The 15522-nt window shown below is 45.3% G+C and overlaps 1 protein-coding gene across 3 annotated transcripts in view; it reads right to left on the reverse strand.

Moving 5' to 3' along the window:
* LOC115630493 overlaps positions 1 to 15522 on the reverse strand; it is a 96851-nt gene that overhangs the window by 22793 nt on the left and 58536 nt on the right. For all 3 annotated transcript variants that reach the window (XM_030527079.1, XM_030527080.1, XM_030527081.1), the window contains 26 exons: positions 13681 to 14007; positions 13305 to 13622; positions 12909 to 13247; positions 12548 to 12844; positions 12179 to 12481; positions 11212 to 11853; positions 10835 to 11152; positions 9826 to 10773; positions 9123 to 9767; positions 8758 to 9069; positions 8361 to 8702; positions 7999 to 8304; positions 6973 to 7920; positions 6605 to 6916; positions 6205 to 6543; positions 5851 to 6150; positions 4839 to 5789; positions 4424 to 4741; positions 4041 to 4361; positions 3669 to 3977; positions 3289 to 3594; positions 2578 to 3222; positions 2203 to 2517; positions 1812 to 2141; positions 471 to 1733; positions 87 to 407 (listed from right to left, as the gene is read on the reverse strand). In XM_030527079.1, the coding sequence (XP_030382939.1) occupies positions 87 to 407; positions 471 to 1733; positions 1812 to 2141; positions 2203 to 2517; positions 2578 to 3222; positions 3289 to 3594; positions 3669 to 3977; positions 4041 to 4361; positions 4424 to 4741; positions 4839 to 5789; positions 5851 to 6150; positions 6205 to 6543; positions 6605 to 6916; positions 6973 to 7920; positions 7999 to 8304; positions 8361 to 8702; positions 8758 to 9069; positions 9123 to 9767; positions 9826 to 10773; positions 10835 to 11152; positions 11212 to 11853; positions 12179 to 12481; positions 12548 to 12844; positions 12909 to 13247; positions 13305 to 13622; positions 13681 to 14007 (12075 nt within the window). The remainder of the gene's footprint in view (positions 1 to 86; positions 408 to 470; positions 1734 to 1811; positions 2142 to 2202; positions 2518 to 2577; positions 3223 to 3288; positions 3595 to 3668; positions 3978 to 4040; positions 4362 to 4423; positions 4742 to 4838; positions 5790 to 5850; positions 6151 to 6204; positions 6544 to 6604; positions 6917 to 6972; positions 7921 to 7998; positions 8305 to 8360; positions 8703 to 8757; positions 9070 to 9122; positions 9768 to 9825; positions 10774 to 10834; positions 11153 to 11211; positions 11854 to 12178; positions 12482 to 12547; positions 12845 to 12908; positions 13248 to 13304; positions 13623 to 13680; positions 14008 to 15522) is intronic.

Genomic DNA, 15522 nt, shown 5'->3' on the forward strand with positions numbered 1-15522 from the left:
AGCCTGTAATTATGTTATAGGCCTTCGTAACAAAACATATCGTATTTTATGAAGGGTATTCAAAAATCAAATCATCTATGTCTTACGTGGTGGAAGGGGGAAACAACGTGAAAAAGCGTCTCCAGTAAAGCCGCGTTTACAGCTACAAATAGGAGCATGTCGGACAACGCGACAATCAGCATTAGTGCCGCATATATCAACACACGGATTGGTACATTTTTGATCGGCACAAGCTCTGTTTTGTGCACATTCGGCATTAGTTGTACATTCTGGTCGGCAATTTGGAGGTGTTCCAAAATAATTGGGTAGACAAGAGCACACGACTTGCCCATTATGCGATGTGTTACACTGGGAATTGGGACCGCAGGGCGATGGTTGGCAGGGATTAATGTATTCTTTATAAACAGCTGTTGATTAAAGAGGACGTTGAGTATTTGATGAGCCTTTGCAAAAATTAAAAATTAACTTACGCTTCTCGAGTGGACGACAAAAACGATAAGGATCACCTTCAAAGTTGCTTAAGCACTGGCAAGTGGGAGAATGGTTTATTACACGACATATTGAGTTTAGGCCACATATGCCTGGGCAAGGATCGTGACACTTAAGTTGGTGGCAGGATTTGTCTGCCGGGCAATCGCTGTCATTTATACACTCTGGGCGGCAGCTTTCGTACGGGTTACCATGGTATTCCGGTAGACACTGGCATGAGCCAACAGTGCCTTGCTCGCGACAAACGGCATTGGCGCCACATGGATTTGGAGAACAAGGAGTTTCCGGAGGATTTTGTTGAATTAGTGTAGGAGCTACGCACCCAATAAAAGGATTCCCGGTGTAGCCTGGTGCACAATGACATACAGCTTCATGGCTTAAAGCATTGCAGATGGCATGAGGGCCACATGCATCTATGCAAGGATCGGTACACCGTTGAGCAGTGCAGGTCTTATCAAAACTACATTCCGAATTAGTGATACATTGGGGACGGCAATTGGGTGGATTACCAATAAAGGTCGGCAGACAACTGCATTGTGGCTGATCACCTAAAGAGTGGCATTCGGCATATGGACCACAAGGTGATGGTAAGCATGGCTGCACGTCACGCTGTGGTATTTGTGGTAGTTCGGGCTGACAGGCCAGGAATGGATTACCTTGATGATGCGGGGGACATCTACAGATGGGTGCGTGATTGGCAACATTGCAGATAGCGTTAAAGCCACACGTGCCAGGGCAAGGATCGATGCAGTGATTTTGCTGACACGCTAAATGATTTAGACAGTCCGAATTTCGTGTGCATTCTGGCCGACAGCTCGGTGGACTTCCGATAAAGCCTTCTACACAGGAGCAAACGGCGTTTTCATTATGAACTCGGCATTGACTATTGGGGCCACATGGCGATGGCTGACAAGGTTTCGGAACGACGCGATGAATAGTTGACAGCTCATTACACTGTATGAATGCATTTCCTACCATTCCCTCTGAGCATCGACACATAGCAATATGGTTTATAACATCACAGATTGCGTTGTGGGCGCAAGTACCCGGGCAGGGATCTATACATTTGTGTTGCACACAAGCACGATTTGTAGGGCAATCCACACTCAAAACACACTCTGGGCGACAACCGACATAAGCATCTCCATGGAAATCAGGTAAACAACTGCATACACCGTTCTGGCATTGAGCATTCGCACCACATGGGGACGGATTACATGGATCATCATTCACAATGGGCGTGGCTAAGTTAATGCAAGATATGATATGATGATAAGAATTCTTTTTTTTTTTTTATATATTGAGAACTTTCTGGTGCTTACGTGGGGCAATGGTGCAAAGAGTAAATGGGTCTCCCACATATCCTGTGGGACATTGACAAATCGGTATGTGATTACGAACGCTGCATAACGAGTTGTAGGCACAAGATCCAGGGCATGGATCTACACAGCGCTGATTAATGCATGCTAATGTAGCGGGACACTCAGCACTGGTTGTACATTCGGGTCGGCAACTAGGTGGTATGCCAAAGTAGTTTGGTATGCAGTGGCATACAGCTTGGCCGTTCAATGGTTCACACAGCGCATAAGCTCCGCAAGGAGATGGGTGACAAGGATCGCGTATTGGCACGAATTGTACAGTTTCAACAGGAGCTTAATTATAATTAAATGAGTTAAGAATTTATCTGAATGGTGGAATTGAAGGGTAACTCACGAGGTATGCGGTAACAACGCGTGAAAGGATCACCAGTAAAACCTGATTGGCAGGTACAAAGTGGCACATGATTTTTGGTATGACATACGGCATTAGAGCCACAGGCTCCTTGACATGGATCGATGCATTTATTATTAATGCACGCTTTTTCAAAGCTGCATTCTGATGAGATAACACACTCAGGTCTACAGCCTGGTGGTGCGCCTACATATTCAGGCAGACATGAACAAGCATACTGTTCATTAAGTACTTTGCATTGGGAATTAGGTCCACAGGGCGAAGGCTGACACGGATCTATATACTCATGTATAATCGCTGCAACGGGGTTCAAAATATTGAATAGTTCGTTCGTCTATTATTTTAAGGATTTCTTACGTTTTGGCGAAATACTGCAAGAAGAGTAGGGATCGCCCGTGAAGCCATTAATACAATTGCATGTGGGTAAATGGTTGCGCACATAGCATTCAGCATTCAGTCCGCAGCTTCCAGGGCACGGATCGCGACATTTTTCTTGTTGGCAGGCTTTATTTGCTGGACAATCCCAGTCGAATACACATTCAGGTCGGCAAATATCATAGGGATTACCAAAATAATTGGGCAAACATTGGCAAGATCCAATGCCATTTTCTTTACGACACTCTGCGTACGCCCCGCAGGGGTTGGGATTGCAAGGATCGAGTACTTCTGGAGGACCTCGTTGTATAGGTGCACAGTAGACAGAAGGATCTCCAGTATACCCTGCTTCACAGAAGCACATAGCGGTGTGACTTAAAACACGGCATATGGCTCCAGTTCCACAAAGGCCAGGACATGGATCTTTGCACCGGTTGTTTTCACAAACCTGTGATAAAGTGCACTCAAAATTTGACACACATTCAGGGCGGCAGTATGGTGGAGTACCAAAGAAGTTTTCGGCACAAGTACAGGATGGCGTATCACCAACTCGTTTACAATGACTGTTTGGGCCACAGGGTGATGGTTGGCAGGGATCACTAGGTACGACATCACGCAACGGCTTAACTATTGTCGTAGTAGATCAAAGACGATTTGGTAAGACATATTGAATTAAATCGAGTGTAAACTTACTCAACGCGTGGCATTGCACGAACGGATTGCCCGTAAATCCGGACATACAGCTACAGAAAGGAATATGGGTAACCACTTTGCACTGAGCAAAGGCACCACAGCTACCTGGACAGGGATCAACACAGCGTTGATTTTGACAAGCGCGATTTGTAGGACACTCGTAGTTGGTACTACATTCTGGACGGCAGGCAGGTGGTACACCATAGTAATTGGGTAAACAGTTGCATATGGCTTGATTATCTTGAGCACGACAGTCGGCATATGGGCCGCAAGGTGATGGAAAACAGGGATTGTGATACACAGTCACTAGGATAAATAATTGTATAGGTATTAGTTGTATCTAATGTTTGTTTATCATATTTTCAGATATTTTGACATACTTGGCTGGGCAGAACACTGTATAAAAGCATTACCACTCGTACGCTCTGGACAATGGCACATGGCAACATGATTATGCACCTCACATATCGCGTTGATACCACAAGTATCGGGGCAGGGATCAACACATTTATTTTTCACACAAGCAAGATTTCGAGGACACTCCGTGCTCAAAACACATTCAGGCCTGCAAATCGTATACGCATCGCCTTCATAGCCATTAATGCATATGCATTTTCCATCTTCAGAGCAAACTGCATTGCTTCCACAGGGATTGGGACTGCAAGGGTCTTCATAAGCTGGACGGGCTGCTAAATGATCAAGGATCCTATTAAAACCTGCCACACATTTAGTGATCAAGCTAAGCTGCTTACGTGTTGGAGTTCGGCAGGCAACAAAGGCATCACCAATATAGCCTGGAGCACATACACAGTTTGGCGTGTGATTAATGACGTGGCATACAGTGTATAGACCACAGGCTCCTGGGCAGGGATCTACACATTTCTCTTTAATGCATGCCTGATTGCTGCCACAGTCAGAATTTATAGTACACTCGGGACGACAAGTGGGTGGTGTACCGTAGTAATTGGCCAAGCACGTACACACAGCTTGGCCATTTTGTTTGCGACAAGATGCATATAGACCACATGGAGAGGGCACACAAGGGTCGTGGTGGGGCAAGGGTAAGGGTGACACTACAAAGCGATATTACCCGTTACTCAAATAATACATATACAAATCCAGCAGGAAATCTTACATGATGGTCTCGGCAAGCATCGAACCAAAGGATCTCCTATCATGCTAGAAGGGCACATGCATAACGGGCTATGATTACGCACGTGGCAAATAGCCTGATAACCGCACACACCTGGGCAGGGATCAATGCACTTGCGATTGATGCATGCCTGAGAGGCTGTACATTCAGCACTAGAAGTACATTCAGGCCTACAGTTTGGGGGGGCCCCTGAAAATTCGACGAGGCAAGAGCACACTGCTTGACCTTGTACTTCACGGCATTGTGAGTTTGCACCGCACGGCGAAGGTACACAAGGATTAACATACTCGTGGAGAGTTTCTAGTTTAGTTAAAACAAATATGATTAGAATTAGTAACTACCAGTTCTACTGAAGAGGTTAGACTATATCTACGTGAAATAAATAAAACTGGCTTACGTTCTGGAGTGTTGATACAATAACGATATGGATCACCCATATATCCAGTGATGCAGTTGCAAATCGGCGTGTGATTGACAACATTACATTCGGCATTGGGTCCACAGGTGCCCGGGCAGGGATCCCGACATTTCTCCTGCTGACATACTTTATTTAATGGGCAGTCCGAGTTGACCACACATTCGGGGCGGCAGATTTCGTATGGATTTCCGAAATATTCAGGCAAGCATTGGCAGGTGCCGGCACCGTTATTTTGTATGCACTGGGCATTTGCACCGCAAGGTGAAGGCTGACAGGGATTAATAATCTCTTCATTCGCCTTAATGGGTTGGCATTGTGTAAAGGGATCACCTGTCAAGCCATTATCACACAGACACATGGCTGTGTGGGAGATAACGCGGCAAATGGCGCTAATTCCACACAAGCCGGGGCATGGATCACTGCATTTTTGGTTTATACACGCGCGATTCGCCGCACACTCAGAGTTAGACACACATTCCGGCTTACAGTAGGGTGAACGGCCAACAAAGTTCGGCAAACAACTGCATGAAGGTATGCTTCCAAGGGCACGGCATTCTGAATTAGGGCCACATGGCGAGGGATGACATGGATCTTTCGGTAAATTGTCAGCATGTGTAGGTTCAATGATTTGTTGGCATCCCACGAAAGGATTTCCTGTATAATGCGAACTGCAAGTGCAAAAAGGGTTGTGGTTGACGACGTTGCATTGTGCGTAGCGTCCACAAGCTCCAGGACAAGGATCAACGCATTTCTGATTCACACAGGCTAGATTAGAAGCACATTCTGAATTTGATGTACATTCAGGACGACACAGGGGCGGTGAGCCAATATATCCGACTACACAGGAGCATACTGCTTGCTGGTTAATTTCGCGACACTGCGAGTTTGGACCACATGGCGAGGGTTGACAGGGTTGAATAACAGGGGTATCTATATTTGGGAATGGTAATAGTTCCATCACATCTATTACACACAATATTGACATATTTACGTTGTATGGGCTGGCATTGTAGAAATGCGTTGCCATTGTATCCATCGGGGCACGTGCACATAGGGATGTGGTTTATGACATTGCAGAGCGCATTGGAAGCACATGTGCCGGGACAGGGATCACTACATTTGTTATGTATGCAAGCGAGATGTCGAGCGCATTCGAGACTAGTAAGGCATTCGGGACGGCAACCACTGTATGGATTGCCCTGGTATTCAGGTATGCAAGTACAAACGCCTGCATCACATTTAGCGTTGGCACCACATGGTGATGGGTTGCATGGATCATCCGGCTCGACGGCTGAGAAGTAAAAGCTCTTTATAGATTCCTTCAAGTAAAGTGACGATATCTTACGTTGCGGTGGCGGTTCAGCTTGGCAGAAACTAAATGGATCACCGGTATAGCCTACAGGGCATGTACAACTAGGCGTATGATTTATGACATTACAAACAGCTCCAAAACCACAGGAACCAGGGCAAGGATCTCTACATTTCTCATTTATACAGCCCTGGCTACTTGGGCAGTCAGAGTTAATGCGACACTCAGGGCGGCAATTCGGTGGTTCACCTATGTAGTTGGCTAAGCATGAACATGCTGGCACATCTCCTCGTGCAAGACAATTAGCATAAGGACCACAAGGTGATGGAACACAAGGATTAATGGGAGCCTTTTGCACTGGCGTTAATGCTGCCGCTATTAATATATAAATTATTAAGACAATAATGGGCAGCTTCTCCAGAATTGAGCCACTTACGTGGTATGAGCACACATCGGTAGAAAGCATCACCTGTGTAACCAGCGCGACATGAGCAAATAGGACTATGATTTACAACACGACAATTGGAATTATCGCCACATGTGCCAGGGCAGGGGTCCACACACTTTTGGTTGACACATGCTTTATCTGTTACACATTCTGACGAAATGGTGCACTCAGGACGGCAGGCTGGCGGTGACCCTAAATATTCAGGCATACATGAGCATACAGGTTGTTCGTTTACTTCCCTGCATTGTGAGTTTGGCCCGCATGGTGAGGGCTGACAAGGATTTACATATATCTTAATCGCTGGAAATAGGGAAAAGTTGAAGACAAATGCTATTATTTCTTTGGCTTTGGCTTACGTTGATGTTCAGGAAGACAAAGCTGATATGGATCGCCAGAATATCCGCTCATGCAGCTGCAGCTGGGTACATGATTGAGAACATTACATATGGAATTTTGGCCGCATGTACCTGGGCAGGGATCTCGACATTTTTGCAATTGACATGCTCTATCCGCTTGGCAGTCTGAGTCAATAATGCATTCAGGACGACATCCCTCATAGGGATTACCATAGAAATCATTCAGACACTGACATGAGCCAGCGTCGTTGCGTGAAGTACAATATGCATTTGGTCCACAAGGATTGGGATTGCATGGGTTAATCTGATCCATATGGGAAATTTGTCTTTCAATGCATTCCACAAACGGATCACCTTGTAAACCTGCGGGACAGAAGCAGCTAGGTGTGTGCGAGAGTACACGGCATTCGGCAGTTGGAGCACACAAGCCTACACAAGGATCGCGGCATTTCTGCTGAATGCATGCTAAATTTAGTGGACACTCTGAACTGGTAACACATTCCGGACGACAGTTTGGTGGTACACCCGTGTATTCGGGAAGACATGTACATGAAGGTGTCTCGTTATTCTCACGGCACTCTGCGTATGGTCCACATGGTGATGGGTGACATGTTTGTCGGGGTTGTGGCGCAGGAGGTTCTATGATTTCTTGGCAACTAACAAAAGGATTGCCAGTGAAACTCTCAACACAGCGGCAGAATGGACTATGATTGGTAACATGGCACCGTGTGTTTCGTCCACAAACACCGGGACAGGGATCACTACACTTCTGATTAAGGCAAGCTAAGCTTAGGGGACAATCTGAATTGGATGTGCACTCTGGGCGACAAAATGGTGGGCTTCCAATAAAAGGCGTTATGCAGGAGCAGACGGCCTGCTTGTTGATGACACGGCATTGAGAGTTGGGTCCACAAGGCGAGGGTTGGCACGGATCCAATACGTCCAGTTCTAAAAATATTTGGTTGCTGAATTGCGTCTAGTAAATATGACAGGTAAAGCCCTGTCAGTATTGGTAGGTTTGCTTACGTGGCACTGGACTGCACTGCACGAATGCATTGCCTTCCATACCCTCAGGACAGTAGCAATTTGGTATATGGTTAAGAACTTCGCAAACAGCGTTGGGCGCGCATATGCCTGTGCATGGATTCATGCACTTATTGTTAACACAGGCGCGATTCCGAGCGCATTCAGTATGCAGAACACACTCTGGCCGACAACCAATGTAGGGATCGCCTTGATATTCGGCTATACATAAGCACTGGCCGTTGTCGCAAAGTGCGTTAGGGCCACAGGGTGAAGGATTGCAAGGATCCGGAATCACTTCCACTTCAGCTAGCAACCAAAGGAAATTTAAATTTGTTTGTATATGGAACAGCATTAGATCTTACTTTTTTTTGGTATCTCGGGATTGCATGCGGTGAATGGATCACCAATATAGCCAAATTGGCATTGGCATATTGGCGTATGATTTATTACAAAACATTGCGCGTTAATACCACAAGATCCGGGGCAAGGGTCACGACATTTCTGGTTGATGCAAGCCTGTTTACTGGAGCATTCCGAATTGATGGAGCATTCAGGTCGACATGTTGGTGGTGTACCCAAGTATGTGGGGAGACACGAACATGATGGAGTGCCATGTATTTCGCGACACTGCGCGTTTGGGCCACAAGGTGAGGGAAGACATGGGTCCACATGTTCATTTTCAATTGGGGAAATAGGTGGTGGAGCTAAAAGGTATATTTGTTAGAAGATATTAGGGGTCATACTGCTCGCGTAGCTTACGTGGCATGCGGTAACAATGCGTAAATGCATCACCCGTGAAACCTATTGAGCATGTACAAATGGGACTGTGGTTGCGTACACGACACTCGGCATTTTTACCACAGATGTTGACACATGGGTCAACACATTTTTGGTTTATACAGGCCTTGTTAGACGTGCACTCAGAACTACTGGTACATTCAGGACGGCATGCAGGTGGGCTACCAATAAATTCTGGTAAGCAAGAGCAAACTGCCTGCTCGTTAACCACATGACAGCGTGAGTTAGGTCCACAGGGCGATGGATCACAGGGGTTTATATATACACGCTCGGCTATAAAAGAAAGTGGTAATAGGAACTCCTGGGGGCAAAAAATTATAACTTACGCGGCTCGTTTTCTATGACCCGGCAATATTTATATGGATCTCCAGTATAGCCCGTAAGACAATTACAGTTGGATAAGTGATTTATGACCTGACATTCGGCATTTTGGCCACATGTTCCTGGGCAAGGATCGCGACACTTTTGGTTTTCACAGGCTTTGTTCGAAGCACAGTCTGAATTCAGCACACATTCTGGTCGGCAGCCTTCGTAAGGATTGCCAAAATAATCTGGTAAACACTGACAAGACCCAGCATCACCTAGCTGTTCACACTTGGCATTGGCACCGCAGGGGCTTGGATTACAAGGCTGCAGAACCTCTATAGCCGTATCTTTAATAGGGTTACACTGAGTAAACGGATCGCCGGTGAATCCGTTTTCGCACAGGCACATAGCTGTATGGCTAAAAACGCGACAATTGGCCTTAAGACCGCATAGCCCTGGGCACGGATCAGAGCACTTTTGTCCAATACAAGCAAGGCTTGTATCACACTCTGAGTTCGATATGCACTCTGGGCGGCAGTTTGGTGGTGCGCCCACATATTGGGGTAAACAGGAACAGGACGGTGAGTCACCGGTCACTCGGCATTCCGCATTGGGTCCACAGGGTGAAGGCTGACAAGGATTTTTGGATATCTCACGGATAGGTGCTACTATAAATATGGCAATATTAGGCACTGCATTCACAAAAATTAAATAATTGCTTACTCAGCTCCTGGCAGTGCAAAAATGGATTTCCAGACATACCGATAGGGCAACTACAGAAAGGCTTGTGGTTGACCGATTTACAAATGGCATTGAAACCACATGTGCCAGGACAAGGATCGCGACATTTCATATTTTGACAGGCTTGATCAGCAGCACAGTCGGAGTTGGTGGTACATTCAGGACGACACTGTGGAGGACTGCCCACATAGTCTCTCAGGCAAGAACAAACTGCGGTCCCCTGCACCACACGGCACTGACTGTTTGGTCCGCAGGGCGTAGGTTGGCAAGGCTGCGAATCCGCGGATGGCGGCACCGCATGACACTCAAAGAAGGCATTGCCAGACATATGATCTGGACAACGGCAGATGGAAATATGATTGTTCACCTCACAAATGGCGTTTTTGCCGCAAGTTCCTGGGCAGGGATCTATGCACTTGTTCCTCACACAGGCACGATTTCGCGGGCAATCCGTATTGAGAACGCACTCTGGTCGGCAGCCAACATATGGATCGCCTTGAAAATCTGGTAAGCATGTGCATTCTCCATTCCGGCACTGGGCATTTGAGCCGCAGGGAGAATTCTGGCAAGGATCATAGCTGGTCGGTGGAGCATTGGTTACTGGTGGCTTAGGGTTGCAGTTAGTGAATGGATTTCCAATGTAGCCTTCGATACAAGAGCACAGAGGCGCGTGATTGATAACACTACATACGGCATTTAAGCCACAAGCTCCAGCACACGGGTCACGGCATTTTTGATTTATACAGGCATATTGACTGGGACATTCCGCATTGATGGTGCACTCTGGTCGGCAGTTAGGCGCCTGACCTATAAAGCTTGCAATACAAGAGCAAGCAGGTACTCCGTTTATGTTGCGACATTCGGAATTTGGCCCACAGGGTGTGGGAATGCAAGGATCGACTGTTTCCCGTTGAATCTCAATAGGTGGAGCTGTTGGATATGCATGGATTGAAATAAACACAGCATAGCTTGCTAAAAAGGAATTGCTTACGCGGTATTGGATAGCATTGTACGAATGCATCACCAGTAAATCCAATTTTGCAGCTACAAATTGGACTGTGATTACGTACGCGGCAATCTGAGTTTTTCCCACACGTTTCAGTAGTGCATGGATTAATACATTTTTGGTTCACACATGCTTTATCGTTAGCACACTCCGACGATATTGTGCACTCAGGCCGGCAGGCAGGTGGTATACCACTGAACTGAGGCAGACAAGAGCAAACTGCCTGCTCTTGAGAAACTCGACATTGAGAGTTGGGTCCACAGGGTGATGGGTCACACGGATTTATATATTTCGCGGTCATAACTACAGAAAATTATGAGGGATATCAAAGTAAAAGGAGATAATGAACTGTAAATGCTTACTTTGTGTAGGCGTGCAAACACGATATGGATCCCCTGAATAGCCTACGAAGCATGTGCAAGTGGGTAGATGAGAAAGCACTTGGCACTCAGCGTTCTGACCGCAAGTGCCAGGACAGGGATCCTGACATTTCTGCTGCTGGCAAGCCTTGTTCGAAGCGCAGTCTGAGTCAAGCACACATTCTGGACGGCAGCCTTCATAAGGATTTCCAAAGTATTCGGGCAGACACTGACATGAACCTACACTATTTCGTTCACGGCAGATAGCGTTCGAGCCACAAGGATTGGGATTGCAGGGTGTTCGAACGTCTATATCTCGTATGATCTCCGCCGTACATTGCACAAAAGGATCACCGATGAAGCCTTTTTGGCAAAAGCACTGGACAGCATGGCTGACGACGCGACATTCAGCATTGGAGCCGCAGCGACCTGGACATGGATCAATGCATTTTTGATTTTCGCACGCCATGTGGCTGCTACAATCCGAGCTAGTAAGACATTCAGGTCGACAATTTGGTGGGCGCCCGAAATAGGCTGGAAGGCAGGAGCAAGCTGGTGCTGTTCCGATGGCACGACATTGAGAGTAGGGTCCACAAGGGGATGGTTGGCATGGTTCGGTTTGCACGATATCACGTATCGGTTCAACTGGTAGAAGGATATAATTTCATCACTTGTTCTATATAGAGAGTTAATTTTATACCCTTGCAAATGGTATTATAGCTTTTAAGCCATATAAGCAAGTAATGTAAGCATCCTTGCATTTCTTCAACTATTTGTTCACCTTAAGTTCTGGCTAAGAACATGCAATTTTCACAAACAGCTATATGTAGGTCGTAAGCAGATAATATGTAGGAAAGGGATCGTACCAAAATTTACTGTCAATATCTATAACTGCTGTTTACTATAATTTGCAAGGGTACATGATCTTTGGCGCACCGAAGATAGTGGTTTCTTTTGGTTTTATGCTTACTTTGCAATTGGCAACGTATAAATGGATTTCCGGTGAAGCGAGGTGGACATGTGCAGAACGGACTATGATTGACTACGATGCAATTGGCACCTATTCCGCAAGTGCCAGGGCATGGATCACCGCAGCGTTGGTTGAGACAAGCCTGCAGAGGTGCACATTCGGCACTAGATGTGCATTCTGGTCGGCAAGAAGGCGGTGCGCCTATATAGCCAGAGAGACAGGAGCAGGCCGCTTGTTGGTTAACTTCACGGCACTGTGAGTTCGGGCCGCAGGGTGAAGGTTGGCATGGGCTGGTATTAGCAACTCCTATAGGTTCAATATGTCCATTTAAGAAATATAAGACAATCATACGCTTTTTTGCAAACATACTTTGTATCGGTGTGCATCGTATAAATGCGCTTCCAACTGTGCCATCCGGGCATCTGCACATTGGTATGTGATTGATGACATCGCAGATTGCATTTTCGCCACAGGTTCCCGGGCAGGGGTTAACACATTTGCTACGCATACAGGCCTTATCGCGAGAACAGTCTGAGTTTAAGACGCATTCTGGCCTACACCCGGCATAAGGATCACCATGGAACTCACTGAGACAAGTACATATACCGTTGTTGCACTGGGCATTTGGGCCACATGGTGAAGGATTACAGGGATCTACATATTCAGCTTATAAATTTTATATGGGGTTAATTTAACGAATCTGTGATGAAATTGCTAGCAAACGACATACTTATTGGGTCAGATGGGGCCAAGTGACAACTAGTAAAGGGATCACCCGTAAAGCCCATCGCACAGATACATATCGGCGTATGATTGACAACATTGCACTCAGCAGCATAGCCGCAGGATCCAGGACATGGATCGATGCATTTTTCGCGTATACAGGCCATATTCGAGGGACACTCAGAACTAATGGTGCACTCTGGACGACAGTTAGGCGGTGTACCCACATATTCCGGCAGACAGGAGCAAGATGGCACACCTTGTATATTACGACATTGACTGTTGAGACCGCAGGGCGTTGGCAAGCAAGGATCACGCTCAATGCGTTCAATTGCTGATGTTGGTGCTGGGATTTTTAAGGTAATTAGTTGTGATGGGACAAGTCGAACGAAAGGAGGCTTACGTGGAAGAATGTAGCAACGCGTGAATGCATCACCTGTAAAACCTCGACGACACTGACATACTGGGCTATGATTAAGTACGCGGCAGTCGGCATTGATTCCACATGTACCAGAACATGGATCTTGACAACGCTGACCAATGCAAGCCTTATCTATGGGACACTCAGTGCTTAGTACGCACTCAGGTCTACAATTAGGGGGCAAACCGATATACATTTCAAGGCAAGAACAAACAGCTTGACCATTTAGTTCGCGGCACTGGGAATTTGGACCACATGGTGATGGGCGGCAGGGCTGTGTTTCTTCCACTAAACGTATAGCTGCAATGGGTATTTGATACACAAAACATAGGGGAGGGGACTGTGGTTTTTGGCTTACGTTGCGTTGGTTTTACATGGCAATAATTGTAAGGATCCCCTATGTAACCAGTACGGCATGTGCAAGTAGGCAAATGATTCGTTACGCTGCAATCGGCATTCGTACCGCAAGAACCGGGACAGGGATCGCGACATTTTTGTTGCTGGCAGGCTTTGTTTGATGGGCACTCGGAGTTTTGAACGCATTCTGGTCGACAGGATTGGTACGGATCTCCAAAGTAATCGGGCAAGCATTGACAGGAGCCAATACCATCGCGTTCACGACATATGGCATTCGAGCCGCAAGGGTTCGGTTCGCAAGGTGTAATTTGCTCATTTATTATGCGTTCTGTGGGTTAAAATAGTGACAAATAGGGATATATAAATTGTCAGAGACATTAATATTCTCGTTCAGTGGAGTTGGTTTAGTGCAAATACACGCTCTCCTTGAATTTCTTTGTGATTAATCCAATTGTTCCATATTTTGAGGCAGGTGTCATTAGAGTAGACGTTAAATATATCCAATTTTTCAATCATTACGTGTTTTATTAAGGCACTTTTTAGTTTGTGTTAAACGTTGTGAGTTGTGGCTTGCGTGTTCTTTGTGAGCAGAGTGTAAAGTAGCATTGCGATACGTAAGGTGCGTGACGTAAGTAAAACGAGTGGTTTTGCAAAGGTTATATCAATAATTTTTATTGATCTTTGTTAAACAGTAATTTTGTGCTAAACAGCTAGATTATAAATAAATTAGTCTCTAATTAAATATTGCGTAACTCTGTTTTATTCTTTGGTAGTTGTTGACTAGTAAATTTCTATGGCATACCGTTGTTACAGCAATAGTCAAATTTTGGGCAAACAACGCAGTATTTATTTTTGATTTGGGTTAGATATTGAATTGTGTAATTAAATAAATCATTGGTCATTTGGTTGAAATTTGGAACTACACGATTTGGGTCAAGCAAACGAATATCATTTAACCACCTAGTAAAAGCATTGGCTGTTTCGTCAAAACTAATACGAGTATGAACAACACCAAATCTTCTTGCAGCTATAAATATCATCATGGGAAAAGGCAAGGCGTTGGGTGAGACATTAAACACATAAAGGCAGCATAGTGGCGTAAGGAGTTTGCATATTGTATTCAGGCGTTAAAAGGCATTTAAAAAGCATATACTTAGCGTAACAGTCTTATAAAATAATTAAAAGTTTTTTCTGTAGCCACACACAAACACTTCAATAGCTACGACATTTCAGACAACTCGTACAGAAAAGTGTGCTATTGAACTTTGCATTTCGCGTAAGTAGTTTGCAGTGCTCAATTCCAATTAAAGTGCATTAACGCTCAAAATTAATTGTTTACTTATTGCAATGCAACGTGTTTATGTGTGGGACATCCAAAACTTTTAATGGAAATCATGTAAATTTGTTTTAATAATGCTAACTAGGCTGGAACGTATTAGAACGAGTAACGCTTGCTTATAAAAAATGCTAAGAGTGCGTGAGCCGGCATAAATAAATTTCCATTTGCGTGGGTATAGTGACGTTGAGTTCAATATGTAAGATCATCTCGTTCTAATGCGTTTATGTGAAACTGCATGATTATTGTTAAGGGGGGCAAAAGGGGACTGAATGGTTATCGTGTTTTTTTTGTTTTTTCTTTTTTTGTGCAGCCAGAAAAGTGGTTCAGTTTCACATAATCTTTCCCTACCAAGGCGTAATTGCAGCATCTAATAAAGATTTTGTATGCATTGTAAATAGGTGCAATATGTATTTTATAAATTTTTTTTTGCTTTCACGTCCGCCCATAACCAAGCATTATTACGCCTTGGCCTAACTGTGTATGTATAAGAAAATTGAAACGGGG

Source organism: Scaptodrosophila lebanonensis, unplaced genomic scaffold (assembly GCF_003285725.1).
Source record: "Scaptodrosophila lebanonensis strain 11010-0011.00,11010-0021.00 unplaced genomic scaffold, SlebRS2 tig00001410-arrow-pilon, whole genome shotgun sequence".
Lineage (NCBI taxonomy): Eukaryota > Metazoa > Arthropoda > Insecta > Diptera > Drosophilidae > Scaptodrosophila > Scaptodrosophila lebanonensis.